The following is a 21787-nucleotide window of genomic DNA, read 5'->3' as shown; positions in this document are numbered from 1 at the left end:
GCTGCGGCTGGCAGTGGTAATGTAGCCCTGGGAAAGGATGGAGTCAACTAAGCATGCAACCAGGACTGGTGCCATGGGGATGGCGGCACAGCCCCGGCCAGGCCTAGTGTAAATACATCTCGTTAATCTCTGTATTAATCATTTTCACATTTAATTTTTTTTTGACTTTATATCAAGTCCTTTTAGCATTGTAATAAGTCTTTAGCTTTGTTGTATTGGGTCCTTCTATACAGAAACTTTGTATGCTTTCATGTGGAGCACAGAAACTTTGTATTAAGTCTTTTTACATAGAAACCTTGTATCTTGTAGACTTTTTACTCCTATTTGCTTGGTTGATTGCCCTGTTTGGGAGAATGAGGTGTGAATGGATGTGGCATGAAGGACAAGCACCTCTGGGCACTTGCAAAGGTTGGAGAGGGGTGGAACCTAGATCCAAGAACAATGGGACCTATAAAGTGGGCTCATTGAAAGAAGACTGGACATATGGACACCCTGGGAGTCAGAAGCAAGTGCCTGCTTTTGGAAGCACCCTCTTTGAAGGGGAATGTGGCAGCAGTGAGTCACCACCCAAAAGAAGGTGCCATAGATGTCTAACTGCATATGCACATGATGACTCTCACAGGTGATGCATATGCATGTGATGACTAACTGGTAGAGATCTGCAGGAGAGGAAAGACACTATACAGCTAAGGCATCATGCAGAGGGACCCTGGGTTTTCGTCTTGTCAACATAGAAGCACTGATCCGGATTGGCAGAAGCCCGGTTCCACCCCACCCCCCACCTAACTCACCTGGCCAGTGCAGTTAGGGGAGCAACTACTGGTAACTACAACAAGATGGGGTGTGGGTTTGTTATGCATCATATGCAGGGCTCGACTAATAACACAATCTACTCGCCAGTGGCGAGTAGATTGTAACCCAAAAGAGCTGGGTTCGGGCGATCTGCGCATGCGCAGATCACTGGACAGTGCGGCTGGCGAGCGGGGCTTGCCGCGGTTCAGCGAGCCCTGATCATATGCATATGATAAGTGTTGATTGCTATATGTGTGTATTACCAATGAATGTGGCATTTTTGCCCCTGAAAATATCCCATGCAACACTTTTAAATACAACACTGGTCCCTGTCCAGGACTGACGTGGTGGGGGGGACATAGCCCTGGCCAGGTGTTCCTGGTGAGGGGGCTGAAGGCTGTGCCAGGGAGCACAGCCCCACCCAGCAGCAGAGCCTACAGCAGGATAGGTAGCCTTGTCCTCCCCTTGTCTGGCAAACTCCACTGTTTGAGACGACTTAGGTCCTGAGAGTGACAAGGGAGGACAAGGGAGGTCCAACCTGTACCTATCTGCTAGGTTTCCAGGAGAATTTGCTTGTGAAGGCACCATGATTCAACAAAATACATATGTAGCTAAATTTAAGCATACAATTTCAGTGGAACTATTTGTGCACTTTAAATAGCCATAGGTGGAATTGAAGCCTACAACATGGAATGAAGAAGGATATTTTCTGGGCAACTGCACCCTAAAATACTGTGCAGATATTACCCCTGGTTCACTACTTTAAAAATTAGAGGAAAATTATCTGCATACTTTCCCAGTGACAGTTTCTAAAACTTTATGGAGAGAGGCAGAGTGCAGTGATTGGATTCCATTGAAGTTCATGCAGCCAGAATAAAAAACTGTTTCTCCTGCACAGTGAATAGAAATGAGACTCTTCGCATACTAGCTTCCTGCCGCCATTTCTCTAGAGATTCTCAGCACAGAAGGTAACATATGGGTAATGCTTGACAGTTCACACAGAGGGCCAAAAAGCACTGTTGCTAACAGGGTTAGCCTGCATTCCCCCTCTGCATGCTACTGGGCTTGAATCTACCAAGTGAATTTGACTTGCACCCTACCCCATCTAACTTTTCAACTTCTGCAAGAATAAAGTATGAATGCTGTCCCAGTGTTTCATTCCTTACCGTTCTCCTCATGGCAGTATTCCTGTCCTGCAATGCTGCATCTACGGAAAACCATTTTGTTCTCAGTGAGGGTTCCGGTCTTGTCAGAAAAGATGTACTGGATCTGCCCTAGATCTTCAGCAATATTCAGTGTTCGACACTGAATAGTGGAATCAGTTTTCTCATGGTACAAGTCGATATCATTCTGAATTAAATAGATTTGTCCCAATTTGACAACTTCGATTGAAACATAGAGAGAAATCGGGATCAAGACCTGACAAAATAAAATGAATGGATTACATGAACCTACATATTGTGATGATTATGAAACCAAATTTTGCTCCAGTTACATCAGTGTAAATAAAGTAACTCCACTGAAGTCAAAAGGGAAAATCAGAGCAAAATCTGGCCCAGGATGTTTCAAGTAGATTGACGTTACCTGTAATAAAATGATCATTGTCCAAAACATATAAAACCCTGCTAACACTGGCGGAGTAGATTTTCCATCTGGCTCAGGGGTGTTAAAAGGTGTAAGATCCGAATAGCTACTTAACCAAATTCCATGACCTTAAAAAAGGGAGAGAGAGAGAAAACCATTGACAATGAAAAAAGAGTGAGTTATCATACATGGGACAATAGTTCAGTGCCAACCTGAACAGCCACTGGAACAGCTTTAAAGCCTGATACAAACTAGACTTTAGCTTTTTGGTTTTTCTTGAGAAAGGGTCCATCAAAACAAAATGCTCCTCCCACTTTGCTTATTCTAATTCATGAATGAAGGTCACCAGGGGACTAGGATGTTAAATATCGATTAATTAACTAATCGAATAGCCAATGGGATTTCCATCCCCGGTGGGGGTTCTTGAACATGTCAAAGATTGAAATGCCGTGGGGAGCCTGGGGTCAGCAGGCTGGCCCCGGGTTCCACGCCACGTTTCAATCTTTGAAATGTATGACAGTCCCCACTGGGGCTACTGTACATTTCAAAGAGAAAGGGGTGGCACTGCGCCTCTGTCCCATCCCATGGAGCTGGAGAGAACCAGCTTTTAATCCAGCTCCCCCCAGGACCCTCTCCTCTTCCCCCCCTTGCTGTCTCTGCAAAAGAAGCAGCGAGGGGAAGAAAAGCAACTAGTCAACTAATGTGTCCACTATTCGATAAGCTTTTGCTTATCGCATAGGAAATTAGTTGCTTACATCCCCACATGGGACTGCATGAAGAATAGATATATATAGCATTTTAGTTATTTATTTCATTACTCATCCACAAGACAATGGGAATGTGAGAAAGATACAGTTGATAGAAGCTTCAAAGGATTTTTCTTTTATTTCTGGAACATCCCAACAATGAAGGGCCTCCGGGTAGCTTGTTTGAGTAACACCCCAAGCCTGTGAGCCATGACTCATTCAGGCATATTAATGGGCACCAAATAGGTCCTGCCTAAGTTACAAAACTGGCTGTTAGAAAACTATTCTAAAAATCCAAACTTAAGAACTATTTCAGCTAATATGCTTGTACCCCCAACGTACTACGTGAAGAGGTTTCCGTAAAATGTTAATAAACTTACTTATTCTGATTATAAAATGTGCCCTTCCAGGCAGCTGAGTACAAGTACTAAATTTAACCAATGTCCAAAACATAAAACCCTCCAAAACCCATGCAAACTTACACTCTCCAGCCAATACCATACCGTCAGCCCTTTTTTCCCCAGAGAACTTGGAGAAAATATGAGTTTTGCAGACTACCAGTACAATCAACTGAAGATGAGCTGGGGAAGCTTGTTCCCAAGGTAAAACCTTTCACTGAGACTACACCAACACTACATGTCCATTCAATCTACGCAGTTCAAGCTACGTGAAAAACATAGTTGGAGTCAAAGTACCAATGTAACATAGCTGGAGTGAAATCTGAGGAACTGTCCTGGATGGAAGTGTCATTAGAGGAGGTTTTGGAACAAAGAGAAAAACTTAATGTCAACAAATCATTAGGACCGGATGGCATTCACCCAAGGGTTCTAAAAGAACTCAAATGGGAAACTGCAGAACTGTTAACTATGGTTTGTAATCTATCCCTTAAATCAGCTTCCGTACCTACTGACTGGAAGATAGCTAATGTGACACCAATATTTAAAAAGGGCTCTAGAGGTGATCCCGGCAATTACAGACCAGTAAGTCTAATGTTGGTACCGGGCAAATTAGTCGAAACAACAGTTAAGAATAAAATTGTTAGGCACGTAGAAGAACATAATTTGTTGGTCAAAAGTCAACATGGATTCTGTAAAGGGAAATCATGTCTTACTAATCTATTAGAGTTCTTTGAAGGGGTTAACAAACATGTGGACAAGGGGGATCCAGTAGATATAGTATACTTAGATTTTCAGAAAGCCTTTGACAAAGTCCCTCACCAAAGGCTCTTGTGTAAATTACATTGTCATAGGATAAGAGGAAACGTCCTTTCATGGATTGAGAACTGGTTAAAAGACAGGCAACAATGGGTAGGAATAAATGGGAAATTTTCAGAATGGAGAGGGGTAACTACTGGTGTCCCCCAAGGGTGAGTCCTAGGACCAATCCTATTCAACTTATTCATAAATGATCTACAGAAAGGGGCAAGCAGTGAGGTAGTAAAGTTTGCGGATGATACTAGACTGTTTAGGATAGTCAAGACAGAAGCAGACTGTGAAGAACTTCAAAAAGATCTCACAAAACTGAGTGATTGGGCAACAAAATGGCAAATGAAGTTTAATGTGGAGAAGTGTAAAGTAATGCACATTGGAAAAAATAACCCCAACTATACGTATAATATGATGGGAGCTAATTTGGCTACGACAAATCAGGAAAGAGATCTTGGAGTTATCGTGGATAGTTCTCTGAAAATGTCCACACATTGTGCTGCGGTGGTCAAAAAGGAAAATAGGATGTTAGGAATTATTAAGAAAGGGATAGAAAATAAGACATAGAATATCTTACTGCCCCTGTATAAAACTATGGTTCACCCACATCTTGAATACTGTGTACAGATGTGGTCTCCTCACCTCAAAAAAGATATTTTGGCCTTGGAAAGGGTTCAGAAAAGGACAACTAAAATGATCAGGGGTTTGGAACAGGTCCCTATACGAAGAGAGGCTAAAGCGACTGGGACTTTTCAGTTTGGAAAAGAGGAGACTGAGGGGGGATAGGATAGAGGTATATAAAATTATGAGTGGTGTGAAGAGGGTGAATAAAGAAAAGTTATTCATTAGTTCCCATAATATAAGGACTAGAGGACACCAAATGAAATTAATGGGTAGCAGGTTTAAAACTAATAAGCAAAAGTTCTTCTTCACACAGCGCATAGACAACCTGTAGAACTCCTTGCCAGAGGAGGCTGTGAAGGCTAGGACTATAACAGAGTTTAAAGAGAAGCTAGATAAATTCATGGAGGTTAGGTCCATAAAAGGCTACTAGCCAGGGGGTAGGAATGGTGTCCCTGGCCTCTGTTTGTCAGCGGCTGGAGACAGATGGCATGAGACAAATCGCTTGATCATTGTCTTTGGTCCACCCCTCCGAGGCACCTGGTGCTGGCCACTGTCGGCAGACAGGCTACTGGGCTAGATGGACCTTTGGTCTGACCCAGTACAGCCATTCTTATGTTCTTAATGTAGGCTCTATACCGCAAGGGCAGGGATGCACAATGGGAGAAACTCTCCCATCAACTTCCCTTACTTTTCTCATCTGGGGTAGAGTAACTAGAGCCGCTAAAACGACCACCAGTATATCAATCTCAGAACATTGATCCCAGCTGTAGTGTAGATGTAACCTAACAATATCCTCCCCCAGACTCCTCTGAATTGACTGTGAACTGAAGCACTGTGTGCAGCTTAGTTGCTGAAATATTAGACAAGAAGAATAATAGGTTTTTGAGGAACTTGGAACTGAAGCTATTTGTGACACCACTTTAAATTGCACCCAGAAATGCTCTGGGTAACCAATAATGCTCTGGATTGTACCTTTGTCCATACAGGCAGTGTAACTGTGGGAATTAAAACAATTTTTAAGATTTCCTGAAAATGGTGACATGTTTCACATCACTGATAAGCCTCAGTCTTCAACTGTCAGTGCCTAGCCCTACTAGGTATATGAGAAATTTAGCTATTTAATATCAAGTTATTCCAGCTTCCTTCTTAACTCCTCAAACAGTGAGACTATTAATTATTCCTCTATCCCACCAGACTGACAGCCCCAAAAATAAAGCACTAAAAAGCTTGCAGTGAAAAGGCACAGAGGAGACACAAAACAAAGTACTACTTTGCAGATCCTTATTTACACTTTACTTACCCAAAGCACCAATTAAACACATTAAAATCAGAAGCAAAACACACCAAAGGACATCAATGTTTGCTCTCTTTTCCAATTTACTGCGTTTATAACGAGGACCGTTGTTATTCAGCATTGCTTTGGTTTCATGACCTGAAACACACAACCATTTTATTTTCTCCTCTGGCAGATATTTAAATCAAAATTCAGATACCATCCTGAAGACTGAGAAAATTGGATATATGGTTTAATTAGTATTTGGACAGAGGTTCTAAATTTAAGAGAAACAATTAATTGCCAACAATGTATCTATTAATTCTGTTCTAAGAAGAAAATTTCTGATTTGTTTAACCCCAAAGAAGTTGAAAAGAAGTTGCACTTCAAGGTGGGTTTTTATTTTCTAAATATGAATGATAGTGCTTGCTAATGGGGCTAGATTAATTGCTCTGGAGACTTGTCTTCTGACCAAGAATACACACAGGACAGACAACAACACAGCCATGACCTCTTCTAGGAACTTCAGTCTCCATATCTATCCCATTATTTGGGCTCTATTTTGTGGCAATTAATAATCAGCGCTAATTGTGGTGGGGGAGAGGTGGGAATGCGGAGATTGGTCCACATAGAACTAAACTGAGACCACCAATCTGTGCTCAGAGCATAGAGCTCCAAAACAGAAACCAATTTATTTCATATAGCCCACTGAACAGCCATTAGCAAAACTTCCAGCTGGTGCTCACCTGTTCTGGACTGAAAATGGCAATTTCCCATTTAGCAGTGCCTTGAACCATACTGTTTCTCAAAGCAGGTCAATAAAAAAAATTAAAAGAAAATCTCAAAGAACTCATATTTAAATGAAATTAGTGCAAACCCCCTGGTTCCACTAACCTGCATACACCACAATGCCCACAACGGCTTCTGTGTTTCTGATTGTGCATCCTCGTAACAGCAAATTCTCTCTACTCAGGCCCACTCGCTCCTTGTTTGAATGTTCCCTGCAAACACAGTCTATTACTTAACAGGTGTGAAGGAGCCTCCCTAAGCATCAATAGCACCAAGCCCAGAAAGCATCCTGGGACACATTTTCACCCAATAAATCCCATTATGACACTTAGAACTAGATTTTCAATAAAACTCAGTACCAAACTTAATGATACCTTTTGAAAATCTGACCATGATTGCTCTCTTGTTTTATACTGAGACTTCATGGGTTTACAAGCCAAATGTTTATCAGCTGGAATCCTATATAAGGGCAACATTGCTACAGCTATCTCAGGATCAACATTAAGGCCAGGTCTATACTGAAACAGAAAATTGATGTAAGATACTCAATTCCAGCTATAACAGCTGCGTAGCTGAAGTTGACATCGATTACATTGATTTTCTGGGGCAGCCCCACAGCAGGAGGCCGATGGGAGAAACTCTCCTGTTGGCTTCCCTTACTCCTAAGAGAAGTACCAAGGTCAATAGGGACGCCCTCAACATTTGATTTAGTGGGTCTTTACTAGACCTGCTAAATTGCACCCTGGAAGATTGATCGCCAGAGCATCGATCCTCTGGTAAGTATAGACAAGCCCTAAGAATGGAAAGCTGAGTCTTAAACGTAGCTCCTCCCCATGATAACTTATGGTCTCAGCTGCACTTATACCTTAATCAAACCCATGATGGGGAACCAGAGTACATACTTGTTAAAACATGATTTAGTTGGGGGTTGATCCTGCTTTATCCAACTCCCTGTATTAGATGACCTTTTGAAGTCTCTTCCTACTCTAATCTTCTATGATTCAACCTTATAGTGCAGAAATGACCTAGCCATACAATAGCAGGGTCCCCTAAAATATTCTACAGCCTCGTTCTATCCTAGGTTGTCACACAGACCAGGGGCATGGCTAATACAGAGTTAGGACACACCAATACTAGAAGATCGAATGTTGTTTTAACTGTGTTGTAAACAAGTTAACTACAACATACATAGTCTATGGTTTTCAAGATGACCATAGATTAACTAAGTCTTCATAATTTTTCCCCTTTCTCCCATTTATAAATTTGTATTATCCATGCTATAGCGGGCAGAGAAGGGCAATGTAGAGCCAAAGAGCTTCAAAATTAAAACATAAATATTGTTCATTAAAAATAGGTTGCAGCTTAAATAGTGTTCTTCACACCAATGTCATAAACTTTTTACAAAGGACATTTTACAGATGGAAAAACTGAATCCCAGGGAAGATAGGCAAGTTATGCAAGGTTCACATGGTGAGCCAGAGGCAGAAACAGTCTAAGTCCACACTACAGAGTTTTGCTGGCCAGGACATGTTGGTTAGAAGCATAAAGGAAAAACAAACAAACAAACAAAATCATACTCCTAACCAATTTAGCTAGGCTGACAACACTAAGCAGATGCTGTTTACAACCACAACAGAGATTTTTTTGCTAGCACAGTATATATCTTTTCAGGAGTTGGTTTTAGTGTACCAACACAAAACTCTATTTGCTGGTATAAGTTGTGTTTCCACTTGAGGGCTTTAATTGGCAAAATCTTTGTAGTGTAGTCTAACCCCAGCAATAGAATCTAGACCTTTTTGTTCCCAGTTCTGGTCTTTTAATCATTAATCAGTATTGTCTCCCTATTTATAAAGACTGAAGTCCAGAACGAGTGAGTATTAGGGAAAGCATTATTGCAGACATCACAAACTATTAGAAACAGACATTGGAGACATTTTGAATAAAGAAGGCACCATTGTAAATTACAGTATAAACTAAAACAAAAAACAGGACTGTGTAGCACTTTAAAGACTAACAAGATGGTTTAATAGGTGATGAGCTTTTGTGGGCCAGACCCACTTCCTCAGATCAAATAGTGGAAGAAAATTGTCACAACCCAATTTTCTTCCACTATTTGATCTAAGGAAGTGGGTCTGGCCCATGAAAGCTCATCATCTAATAAACCATCTTGTTAGCCTTTAAAGTGCTACACAGTCCTGTTTTTTGTTTCAGCTGCAGCAGACTAACACAGCTACATTTTTACCAATATAAACTAAGTACTTCAAAAATTACTTAGTAACAAAAAGCTTCTGCCATTCCCAAGAAATCATCTGTACAGAAAGCATTTGGGGAGCTCCGTGTCTTCTTAACCACATACAAGGATTTAATGGTGAAATTATAATCAGGCAATGTAATTTAAATAGAAGGTGTTTTAATAAGTAAGCATTACCACAACAAATGGGAAATTTCCTCAAGCCTACTTACACAAAGCCCCGGAATCGACTGAGGTCATTGTTCGGACTTTCACATTCTATTCTACTTGAAAACTTCTCTGGATCAATTTCAGAGATCTATAGTTATAGAGAAGAACATAAAATTTAGAAAAAGATGTCGCTTACAAAAATTATGAATTCACAGTGGCAGTTTCAGACTTGGAAGTTTTTCACGCTAGCAAGTATTGCAATGAGGAACAAAAATCAGGTATTCCGATTGCAAGATAAATGGAGCAACTGCTTCACCAACATAAAGCCCTCAGATATATCAGATGACCCACTGATACTTGAGACACAATTAGGCTGTAGACAATGCTGACAGAATAGAAATCTTTCCAGTAAAACTTTGTAGTATAAATAAAGCCTAAGTGATAGAAAAACTATTACAATAAAGAACTACAAGTGAAGAATAAGCAAGAGCAGCTGAGCAATGCTACATACGTTACATACCTGCCTGGAGCAAGTGCCCTTCTTAAGAAAGACTGAAAGCTGACAAGCAGTATGGTAAAATGAAGGAGGTCTTATTTACAAGAGTACTTAGAACTAAAATTAATGGGATACATGATGATTCAATATCTTTGCAAATCTGGCCTGTGATATTGAAATAGAAGGATTTCTTAACAGAATGCTTTATAAGAAAATTCCTTGGTTGGTCAGCTGTTCTTTTTTTAATCAAAGTCCAACTCGTAGGTTTCATCTGAGTGTCTTCATAATTACGTTTCAACGAATCCTGAATTATCTCCCTAAGACTTTTCTTTCTATATCTGGCAGATCCAATCCTGAGGCTAAGATATAAAACCATAGGCAGAGTTTGGCATTTTATTATTTGCCCCTATTTTGCTAGCTGGCTGTTAATTTTGATATACTGATTTGTTGTCAGAGGTTCCTAAAGCCTCTGATAGTGCTTCTTGTCATTTTATAAATATAAATAAATACATAGGGCCTCTTTGGCTACTGCTCTGCTCCTTATTTATACAACATAAGGAGTTATTGAGAAGATCAGAGTTCTTCTATTTAAAAGAGAGACAACTAAAGGGTGTCATATTATGGAGGTCTAAAAAATCATGAATGATGTGGAAAAAATGAACAAGAGTATTATTTACCATTTCACTCAATTAAAAAATGAATCACCAATGAAATTAATAGTCAGCAGATTTAATGCAAGTATGAAGAAGTACTATTTCACACAATGCACAAATTGCACTGGGATGTTTGGACAGTCAAAACTATAACTGGGTTAAAATACATAAACAAAAGAACTAGGTAAGTTCCAGGAGGATAGGTTCATGAATGGCTATTAGCCAAGATGGTCAGGGATGCAACCCCATGGATAGAGCAACTCTAAAACCTTTGTCTGCCAGAATCGGGGAATAGAAGACTGTGGTGTATCACTCCAAAATTACCGTGTTCTGTACGCTCTTCCTAAAGCTCTGGTACTGGCCAATGCCAGACAAGATACTAGCCTTGATGGACCATTGATCTCATCCATTTTGGCACCTTTTATATTCTGATGAGTGCTAAGCAGTTGTGATCCAAAGTAGTATCTGACACCCACATTAAAAAGGAGTAAATTATTCCACAAAGTAAGGCAGTGGAATAATCAGGACTTTTCTGCCCACAGACTGGAACCAAATTAACTATATCCCTTTTAATTTACATCTTAAGTTATTTGGGTGTGATACTGTGAATAGACTGTTACTGCAGGTTAAGTGTGTCCTATTTTGAGTTAATTTAAATAGAACTGTTATTTGCCCCACAGTAACTGTGGTTCTTTAAATGTTGTAGTTAATGTGGCTCCCACTCGAGGTGTGTGGGCATGTGTCTCAGGCACACAAGATCCGGTACTTATGAATAGCAATGTCAGCTACAGCCATGCACATGCCCTGTGTATCCTTGTAGTTCCATACAAGGGAATAAAGGGAGGCATGGCCACGATCTCCACTCAGTTTCCTTGTAATTAAAGCCTCTGTTGTTGAATATTCTGAGACGTGGAGAGGAGTCTTGGGTCCCACAATGACTGCAGCATCTCAAAGAGCTATAGGAAGTGTAGCATAAGTAACCACTCCTTCATTGAGTATGTGCCTGTGTCACTCTTGCTATAGGCAACTGGCAAGCAGTGTCCCCACAGCATGATGGGAATGAGCAAAATGTGCCACATCAGTCCAACAGAAATTGAAATAACAGAAAAGGAGATGCTCCCCCAAACTTGGCATCAAACCTAGCAGCCATATCATGCATGTATTGTTTGAACCAGGGTGCATATTTTACACAAGTTGGCACTTTGTTCGTCATTTCTGCTTTGCAGATCAAGAATACAAGCATGATTCTGAAGCAGTCCAAAGCCACTGCCGGTGGCAAATTGTCATGACTGAGGAGAGGGTAGACTGGCACCCCTTTCATACACAGACACCAAACAGTTCTGAGACACCTTGGGGAGGACCGTGATTTTTGATCACATGATGCTTGGATGGTCATACACTGACCTCAGCCATAACTGTAAGGGCTGCTAGTGAAACTTGGCCAGCAGTGTCAGACATGTATGCGCTATTGTTTTGGAGTGGAGTCTTCACTCCCCTGCCAATGACTGAAGTAACCTCATACCGCCCAAGAGTCAATCATAGTTCCTATGAACTCAGTTGCCCTCACTGGAATTCATGACAATTTTTTAAGTTTACAAGGAGTCCTAGTGTGGAGAACAGGAAGTGGATGTGCTACAGGGCTGTAAGAACCTCCATCTGATTAGCCAGTTGTCCAGTTAGAAACACAAGTGAATTCATTAAATGCACTACACAACTGCCAGGCATTTAGTGAATATTCTTGGTGCTATGGAGAGGCTAAAGAAGACAACCCTATATTGATAACAGTTGAGCCCCACGGTAAGTCTTAGATACTTCCTATGGGCTTGATGAGCAGATAGATGGAAGTATATAATCATGAACCAGTCCTAAGCTTAGATGGTCTGAATAAGTGAGGCAAACATTGCCATCCTAAACATTCATTTGTTGAGTCTTCGCAGGTCTAGGATAAGACAACCCTCCCCTTCTTCCTCTCTCATTCTTCTTCGGGATAATGAAATACCTCCTGAATTGCAGTGACATCTCCCCTCTATGCAACAACCAACAAGACCACTCTCACTTATAAAAATCTTTTGTGAGAAGGGTCCTTTAAGAGGGACTGGAATGGGAGTGGACAGCAGATAGAGAACAGAACTGGATGAATTTGACAGGGCGCCTGTCCTGCACTGGCCCTTTAAGGGCAAAACTCAGGCCCAGAGCAGGGGCTGGAAGCAAAGACTCAGCTGAGGCCGTTAGGGCTAATGAGAGCCCAGCTGGGGGCTATATAAAGAAGAACAGTTTGCTGCAGAGGGGGAAGAGCAGTAAAGAGCTGGCAGCAGAGGAAGCAGGAATCTCGCAGGAGGGAGAACAGTATTGGGGCGGCCAGGAAGGGCTAGCGGCATGCCGGCTAAGGTGCTACCTGGCTGTAGGGCCTGGGGTAAGGCCCGGGGCTCAGAGGGTGGTAGCAACGCAGCCCAGGTAAGTGGGGCAACAGAGATATACCCAGTGCCGGTGATGAGCGGCCCGTACAGACTGCAGCTTGCCCTGAGATGAGCTAGATGAAGACGGTGGGTAACTGAGGCACGGTGGGGAGTACGCACCCTAACAATGAAGTACCAATGGGAAACACTCTCTCGTAGGGATGTGAATGGTTAACTGTTAATCATCACCCTTACTGGTGACAGTCAACCAGCAGGCCTGGCTGGGCAGGAGCAGCCCCTGGATGTGGTAGAGGACTGGGCATGCCATGCCATGCTATGCTATGCGCACTCCAGCCCCATCTTAGCAGCACTCACCCATGGCGGGAGAGATGGGGTAGGCGGGTCCCCCACCACACCTATTTAAACTGTTAACCGGTTAAACATAACAGTTAGCTGATTAAACATATTTTATATCCCTAATCTCTAGTGCCCATCTGTCCGATGGCATGATAGACTAAACCTCGTGGAATAAGACAACACAGCTTGTAAAGGTCATGCTCTTTGGACTGGCTTGGCAGCATCTCCTGACAGTCCTGTAAAATCTTTCAAAGCAATTAGCCTGCCACAGTGAAGGAAGGGATTGTAGCCACCATGTTGAAAAGCCCTAAAGGAATCTGTAGGCAGAAGGATGTACAAGGGGATATCTACAAGGGAGCGGTGACCATCATATTCAGTCCTGGTATGCTATTATTCATAGCTGTTGTATGTTAGAAAATGAGATGGGTTCAGAAGGTTTTATGAAAAGTTTGAAGGAATTAGCCAAATCCAAGAACCAGCAGGTCGGGCAGACACTTGCCAGATTACATCTTGCTACCTACTACAGGTAGCAAGAGAGAACAGAGGGAGGCCACCCTACCCTTTATGCCCTTGCGCAAAAACACAAAGAAGCACAGTGAACACATGCAGCCCTAAGAAGACACTGCTATTCAAAAGACTCCCATCTCATGTGCATAAAGTGCATAGGCAAACCTGAAGTGGAATCCACACTGACATGTACCTGAAGAAGTATTTTTTGCTGACTTATACTGATTTTAAATAAGATACTCCATCTGAAATTAGAGACCACATACAGATTTGCAGTGAAATAATCAAAGACGTGAATTAAAACTGATTTTGTTATTTTGGTTCTAATGTAGGTGTGAGCCACCAGTTAGATGAATTTTCTTGAAAATAATCAAAAATACATGATAGTCACCTGCTCCATATACCCTCTCACCACCTGCCTCTGCTTCAGATTGGTCTCTCCATCAAGGCTGGCTGTTTCAATGTGACATATCCCATCTGGATCAGTAGAGTATAACAATACCATATCAGCAGGAATTATCTCATTACATGAAAGTCGAATGAAGTCCCCGACATTAACATTTTTCCAGCACTGTTCTATGTATTTCTTCTCTTTCCTGAAATATATATAAAAATCTAAATTAAAATAATATTCCACACTTATGTAAACTATATTGTAATTTTATAATCTGCCCTGAGAGAAGCCACATCTACCCTTAGGGAGGCAAGCTCAAAGGAACAAACGAACTATAAAAGACTACTGATTTAAACTATTTTATAATCAAAACAATAAACTCAAAGTATTGGCGTGACAGTTTACCAATTGAGGATGAGTGTACCCATAACATGATCAATTGCTGAATGGGAACCACATTCCTCTGTGAGAATAAAAAACATTCTGGGATGCTAACTTAATAAAACTCAGCACAGATTTTGATCCAATGATTTCTATTCCCATAGAGGAAGTAGTGTTATAAAATTCTTTCACTATGTGAATTATACTTTCAAACTATGTAAACAAGAGTGTCAAATCTGCATCTCTTTCATCCCCCTTTACTCCTGATGGTGACTCCAGAATTCACATTTTTGTCACTTAATTGGATAGTCAAGTACACAAAATCTAAAACATTCATCTGCCACATTATAGTGACTATTGAGAACATAATGCTACTTTAAACATTTGTTTTTATGTATTATTAATAGCTAATTATTCTCTCTGAACTCAATTTGCATGTATACCTCATTCCAGGAGGAGTAAGAGTTAATTCAAACTAAGGACTTAGTTCAAATTACCGTTTCACTGTTGTGTGTAGCCGCGGGCAGTTACTTCAGGCTAGTGGAATTTCAAAATGGCGACCGGACGGGAACATGCAAATAAAGCCCGGGATATTTAAATCCCAGGCTTCATTTGCAATTTCGAATGCCTACATTAGCCTCCCTAGTTTGAACTAGGGGGCTAGTGTAGACATACCCTAAGTGTGTACAGCTCTCAGAACCTTGCAGGATTGAACCTTTTATTATAAAAGCCCTTAAAACTGTTGTTTTTCATGCTTAATTCTTTGACTTTCCATCTACGTATGCTGTTCAGAGCTTATCTAAATTCATAATCCTCCCTTTATGTGATCTCTACTGGTTAATGTGAACATTATTTTGATGCAACAGGAATAGGATTTTGGGTGAGAAGTAAGCAAGAGCATCTAATGGATTGTGGACACCAGTGTGGAGAGCACCAGTGTAAGTAGAGGGAATATAACGACTGCTCCAAGTAATCAAATCATCTGATAGGGACACCTCTGTGTCCTATGGTGAATGGACAAAAGGCATTTCTGGTGCCAGATATTATAGCTATTTAACTTCGAGCTTAGGAGACCAGCCAGTACACTGTTTTTATACAGACTGGCAGATCAATGTACTAGCATTAAGCAAATGGTTAGCGGAGTAAAATACTGCAGGCAAATAAAAACCAACAAAATTTAATAAAAAGGAAAATATCAGAAAAATATTTCTTACATTAGGTTTTGTAACTAAAAATGTTGGTGTCTGAACTATCTAACAGCATCTCCTTAAAAGTACAAGCCTAAAAAAGGAGAAGCCACGAAGGAAACTTAATTAAGTGGTGAATTGACGTATGTCCCTAATTAAGCACAGGTGTCTTCCCATCCTTCAAAGTGCAACAGAACCAAGTGTGGAAAGTAATAAAAGCTAAAGCTAATCTAAAAATAAAACTGGTGCACGTCACATGCCTGCCTCCTTTTCAAGGTCATTATCACTAGTTTTCCAAGCAGTCACTAAAAAAAAAAAAAAAAAAAAAATCAATACTGTGGTATGGATATAGAAGATAATTAAACCTACATTAATGTATATCAGAAAACATTCCAGATGTTCAAATTCAAATACCACCTTTATGTGTTTCTTATTTCCCAATACTGTCTTGAAATGACACAGAAGATCTGGAATATGACTCGCCAACCACATTCTACAGACATTTGCACCATGTGCTATCATCTCATGGCACTCGGGCTTTGAACGTTCAAGTCTTCTCAAACTAGAGTAGTGGTTCTCAAACTGTGGTTCAGGGCCCCATTAAAATGGGGTGACCAGGGCTGACTTAGCAGGTTTAAAACAAACAAAAGAAAGATTTTCTTCACGCAGCTCCCGGCTAGCCTGTGGAACTCCTTGCCAGAGGAGGTTGTGAAGATCAGCACTTTAACAGGGTTCAAAAAATGACTAGATACATTCATGGAGGTTAGGTCCATCAATGGCTATTAGCCGGGATGGGTAGGGATGGTGTACCTAGCCTCTGTCAGAGGCTGGGAATGAGTAATGGGAGAGGGATTGCTTGAAGATTCCCTGTTCTGTTCACTCCCTCTGGGGCACCTAGCATTGGCCACTGTCAGAAGACAGGATATTGGGCTAGATGGACCTTTGCTCTGACCCAGAATGGCTGTTTTTAATGTTCTTATGACTTAGAGTTCTTGGAGCCTGAGGCCAAAGCTGAAGCTGGGTGGTAAGGCTTAGGTTACAGGCCTCCCATCTGAGGCTGAAGCCCTTGGGCCTTGGCTTTGCCCCTCTCTTCCCCGCTTACCTTCTCCCCTCCCCCGCCAAAGCAGGGGATCTCAGAAGGGTTCAAATTTTGGTCCCTAGCTGCTGGGGTCGGTGTAGTAATTTTTTGTCAAAAAGGGGTCGTGGTGTAATGAAGTTTGAAAACACTTGCTCTAGAGGACCCATTCATGTTAGCAGCTCTATCAATGTCTATATAATCTCATGCTTACACAATCTGTACATTTAACAACTGGTTCTCATTTTGTTTATTAGGAACTTTAGTGCTAATGCACTTTAATGTATGTCTGTGCCACATACATGGGGACATCTACACATAAAATCAAATTCTCTTTAAAAATGTACCTTAAAAATATTTAATTCATCCACATAAACATTCATATCTATCACTAACTTTAATTTTCCTGAAATACATCCTCTAAACCTCTTTGTACATAAGCGTGGATCCTACTTGTACATATAAGCATATCACAAAGAGTAGGGATGCTAAAAAGCAGGTAACTGAGTAACCATGTAACCAATGAAAATTTCAGTGGTTACATGGTTACATCCACCCACCGTGCTCACTGGCTCCCGCCTGCTGGCCCCACTCCCGGGGAGCCAGGTGCCGCCCTGTGCTGCAGCCTGTGATACCAACAACTGTTACAAATGGTGTAAAATTTTCAAATGGAAAAGAGCAAAGATTAATTTGCTGATATCCATAATATTTAATGCATGAAAGGAGAAAATGGCAACATTAAAAGGGTACCACTAAGGACAATTAGGATAGTCAAAAGACTGTTTGAAGCTCTGGAATAAGCATAAATCTCATCTGTGCAGGAGACAGAAATTACTCAGGGGCCAATTGTGGAATTAACTCACCCAAGAATTAGGACACAAACCACACCATCCTCCACTCCAAGTACATTTCTTTTACCTGACTTTCTTTAACATAAACACACAGCAACAAGGGGAGATGACAGATAACATGCAATAGATAGCAGTCACGTTTCTTAATGCACTACTGGAAGGCATTTAGATACTTCACAATGAGGAGCATGACGTAAGAACAGAGGCAGTTATGTGCAGTATAGGCAAGCCCTAATGGAGGGCTGAAAAGCTTCTCACCAAGATTGTGCAGAAATAACAATGCTTAGATTTCTGTCAGATCTTCAATTGTGCCTCAGAATAATCAGTTAGTTTTTGGCAGTAGTCAAGGAATGAAAATAGTGCATCCTGGACCAAAGGGTTTGTCTATGTGAGAAAGTTGCATCAACTTAACTACAGAGGTGATTTTAAATTAATGTACTTGAACTGAAATAAGGGTCTTCACACAGACATTCTCACTCATTTAGGAGTGACTTATTTCAGTTTAACTTACACATAACTGAAATAAGTCAATTTTAGAACAAAATAAGAATGCATGGTTAGTTTAACATACGCTTTAATAATATACACTGTACATTATTTATCAATAACAAATTCAAACAAAAAAAGAAATACATTCTTATTACTTACCTGCTATATACTTTAGTTAATAAGTTGTTTATCTGCTTATCTAGTTTGTATTTCGAATAATCCTCAAGGCCATCTTTAACTGCAATAATTGTGAGAACAGCTACTAGAGGTAACATTGTAATTTCTTTCTGGAAGGCTTCCACCAGTGGAACCCAATTCAGGACAACTAAAAATAGGAAATATAAATTGGCAGCTCTGAAACAAAAAGAAAATTAAAAAAATATATGCAAGAGTTAGGAATGGAACAAAGTTTAGGGGGTGAATAAAAAGCAGGAATGACACCGATGTGGTTCATTAGTAAACTGCATTAAGCTGAAGTTTCTATGTACTTTAAAAATAGCATTTATTCAGTTTGTTATGGTTATGTTGCCTAAGAGACTAAATGCTGAATGGAGACATGCGCATCCATGTGTTTTACATATCAAGAAACTAAACCGAGCTCTTACCATGCAGCCATAGTTTTAGAATAACTCCTTTTCATGAGCGTCATAGTTCCAAACCATTCCTAGAGCTCTGCCCTTGATTTTTGTACAAAAATAGCATGTTGTCAGCAAAGATCAACATATTAGAAGTCACCATACTTTTTATATCCAAAATTATTAAAATGTTAGCTTAAGTCTCGTGTCCACATCTCTAAGCATCATCCAGCTATTCAGTCACGCCAATAAAAATAAAAATTTCCTGAAAAAGACTGATCTTATATAGAAACACAAACATATTGCCTTAATGGTCATCTCCACGCTAGCATCTCAATTTTAGCATTAATTCTTTGAGCTATAACCACCAGCAGATAGGCAAAACAGAGAAGCATTAAGCATCATTAATCTCACTATTACCCACACATTTAGAATTTAACTTAAAAGAAAATATGAAACACTTCTGCATCAGTTAAAGAACTACATAAATATAGCTTCAGCTTCCAGCATTTCAACACATCTTTCATTTACAGCCTTCCTTGGTACAGATTATTGTTGTAACATATTATAAATGAGTAGTTCTGTGGCACCAGAGGTACCACGTAGCAGGGCAAAAGTCGAATTAAGATACACAACTTCAGCTACATCAATTGTGTAGCCAAAGTCGAAATAGCTTAATTTGTCTTTTGGAGCTGTTTACACAGCATGAAGTCGAAGGAAGAACACTCTTCCTTCAACTTCCCTTACTCCTCATGAAGTGAGGGTTGCAGAAGTTGAAGTCCTTCATCTCAACATTATTTTGAAATAATGGCTTGCAGTGTACGCATGCATTTTGTTATTTTGAAATAATGTCAATTATTCCAAATAGTGCTGTGTAGATGTACCCTTAGAAACTAAGAAATATATATGATCATGAGCTTTCGTGGATTAAAATGAGTCTGATGCACTGAGTTTACCCACAAAAGCTCATAATCCTAAAGTGCCACAGGACCACTTGTTTTTAAAGTTACAGACTGACATGGCTACCCCACTGAGATATTATAAATGATTCAGTCAAGTGGGAAGTAGAGATATAAAATCCTGGTTAATCAGTTAATTGGTTAAACTTTAGGTTAAACATTAGGTTAACTGTTTATCCAACTAAGTAGAATCCCAGGCAGGGAATGGTCCCTAACCCATAGGGCTCCCATTTTCAGACCCTGCACTGGGGCTAGAGTTCCTGCCACCGACTTCCAGCCCGCACAATAGGACTGGGACTGCTGCCTCCGGCTCCCACTCCTGGCCCCTGCACTGGGACTGGGGCTGCTTCTGGATACCAACTTACCAGGTAACTGGTTACCCATCTAATCACATCCCTAATTAGAAAACAATTACAGATCACCAGCAATGTCTGTCTTTTAGATAAAAGGTGTAAACATGAACTACCATTAACAAAGCATACTGAAAAAGTTGAAGCACTTTAAACATTTAATTGTTTTGTCATCAAATCATGCATATTTTAACCATTAGAACAATAACCTTTTTTGAGAGTATTAGAGAGGGCAATAAAGAAAATTCAAGATGCTTAGATATATGTTCACGATGTAAAACATCTTGAGGTAACAGGTCAACAGTGTATATATATCGTACACACCAACAGATTAGTTACCCATTATATCTTTCATACCTCATATATAACCAAACATGTTTGGTGTAGCTTTCCACATGAACCTCTAGTTCAAAAGCTTTAGAGAGGTAGTGGAATTAGTCTGTAACTGGAAAAACTTAAAAAAAAAAAAAAAAAAAAAAAAACAACGAATAGTATAGCGGCACCTTAAAGACTAACAAAACATGTAGATGGTATCATGAGCTAGGCCAATTCCACAAGTAAAATAAATAGGGAACCCTTGGAATTTAACTTCATTTACAAGTTTGGGAGTCATCACAAAGGTATGAATAAGGACACTACCTTTCACATCCTAATGACTTAATCAACCCAAACAATGGGTACTTAAGAACAATTTGCACCTCCTTTATCAGCTTCTTGTAACTTGAACTCTCTAATTCAGTGTTTCTCAACCAGTGGTACGAATACCCCTAGGGGTGCTCAAGAGAAGTCCGGGGGAGAGGGAAGGCGGGGGGGGGGGGGGGGGGGGAGGGGGGGGGGGAGATGGATGACATCAACACAACTGAAATTTGAAGAATACTGCATTTTTGTTTTAAGTTTTACAGCGCTTTATTATTTTTGTACTTTTTACACCCCAAAATTTTATTGCCCACTCAGCTACGATTAATTTATTTAAACAAATGTGTTGCAATGGTAGAAAAAAATGATGTGTCTGAAAACTAGAGGTACTGGAGGGTGGGTGGGTGGGTGGGTGTTTGTATGTATAAAAATTTTGAAAGAGAGGTACTTTTTTAAAAAGAAGTTGAGAAACATTGCTCTAGTTCACTAATTTTTCCCTTCTTCCCCCACTGCTCCCCCATCCCCTATTTATTTTGGAACTGGACTTTTAATACTCCATTCATCTGAAGAAGTGGGCTGTACCCACGAAAGCTCATGATACCATCTACCTGTTTTGTTAGTCTTGGGTGCTGCTAGATTATTCATTGTTTTTTAAATTTTTCTCTAGTTCAAAGACAGAACTTCTCAGGAATTCTTACTTGAAGCTGGCTTTCAACATTTTCAGTTCATGAATGTGTATCCCTTGGATGTTTTAATTACTATTCCTTGTTCTCTTTCCCTTTCTTGTGTTGAGACAGCCTCTCTATCATGTCTCTCATTGCTATTAATAACTCATCCATGCCCCACAAAATTAAGAATAAAATAAGCCCTGTTTCCATGCTCCAAACAAAAGAACTGCTGGGATGATACAGGTACATCGACGCCCTTCATTTAAACAAATTTGCCACTATAGAACTGCAATCTCCTAATCTAGAGATTTGCTTTGGCTGAACTACAGCTGTCAAGGCTTTGTGATTATAGACTATCTACTGACACAAACATCACTAGAATACCAGCCCTTAAGGAGG

At 40.4% G+C, this 21787-nt stretch overlaps 1 protein-coding gene across 6 annotated transcripts in view; it reads right to left on the bottom strand.

The window, feature by feature from the left end:
- Positions 1-21787, bottom strand: part of ATP10D (ATPase phospholipid transporting 10D (putative)) — an 83007-nt gene that overhangs the window by 36255 nt on the left and 24965 nt on the right. For 3 of the 6 annotated variants that reach the window (XM_025187433.3, XM_025187436.3, XM_025187427.3), the window contains exons 3-9: positions 18360-18554; positions 14215-14419; positions 9477-9562; positions 7119-7225; positions 6252-6383; positions 2377-2504; positions 1959-2211 (exon numbers count right to left, since the gene is read on the bottom strand). In XM_025187433.3, the coding sequence (XP_025043218.3) occupies positions 1959-2211; positions 2377-2504; positions 6252-6383; positions 7119-7225; positions 9477-9562; positions 14215-14419; positions 18360-18554 (1106 nt within the window). Of the gene's footprint in view, positions 1-1958; positions 2212-2376; positions 2505-6251; positions 6384-7118; positions 7226-9476; positions 9563-14214; positions 14420-18359; positions 18555-18805; positions 18878-21787 lie in introns of all 6 variants that reach the window. The other 3 variants (XM_075930468.2, XM_075930470.2, XM_075930471.2) reach the window with 3 other exon arrangements.

The sequence above is a fragment of the Pelodiscus sinensis genome, chromosome 4 (assembly GCF_052426305.1).
Source record: "Pelodiscus sinensis isolate ZL-2025 chromosome 4, ASM5242630v1, whole genome shotgun sequence".
Taxonomy (NCBI): domain Eukaryota; kingdom Metazoa; phylum Chordata; order Testudines; family Trionychidae; genus Pelodiscus; species Pelodiscus sinensis.
Note: the sequence above shows the minus strand (reverse complement) of the source record. Positions and strands in the feature narration are given on the sequence as shown.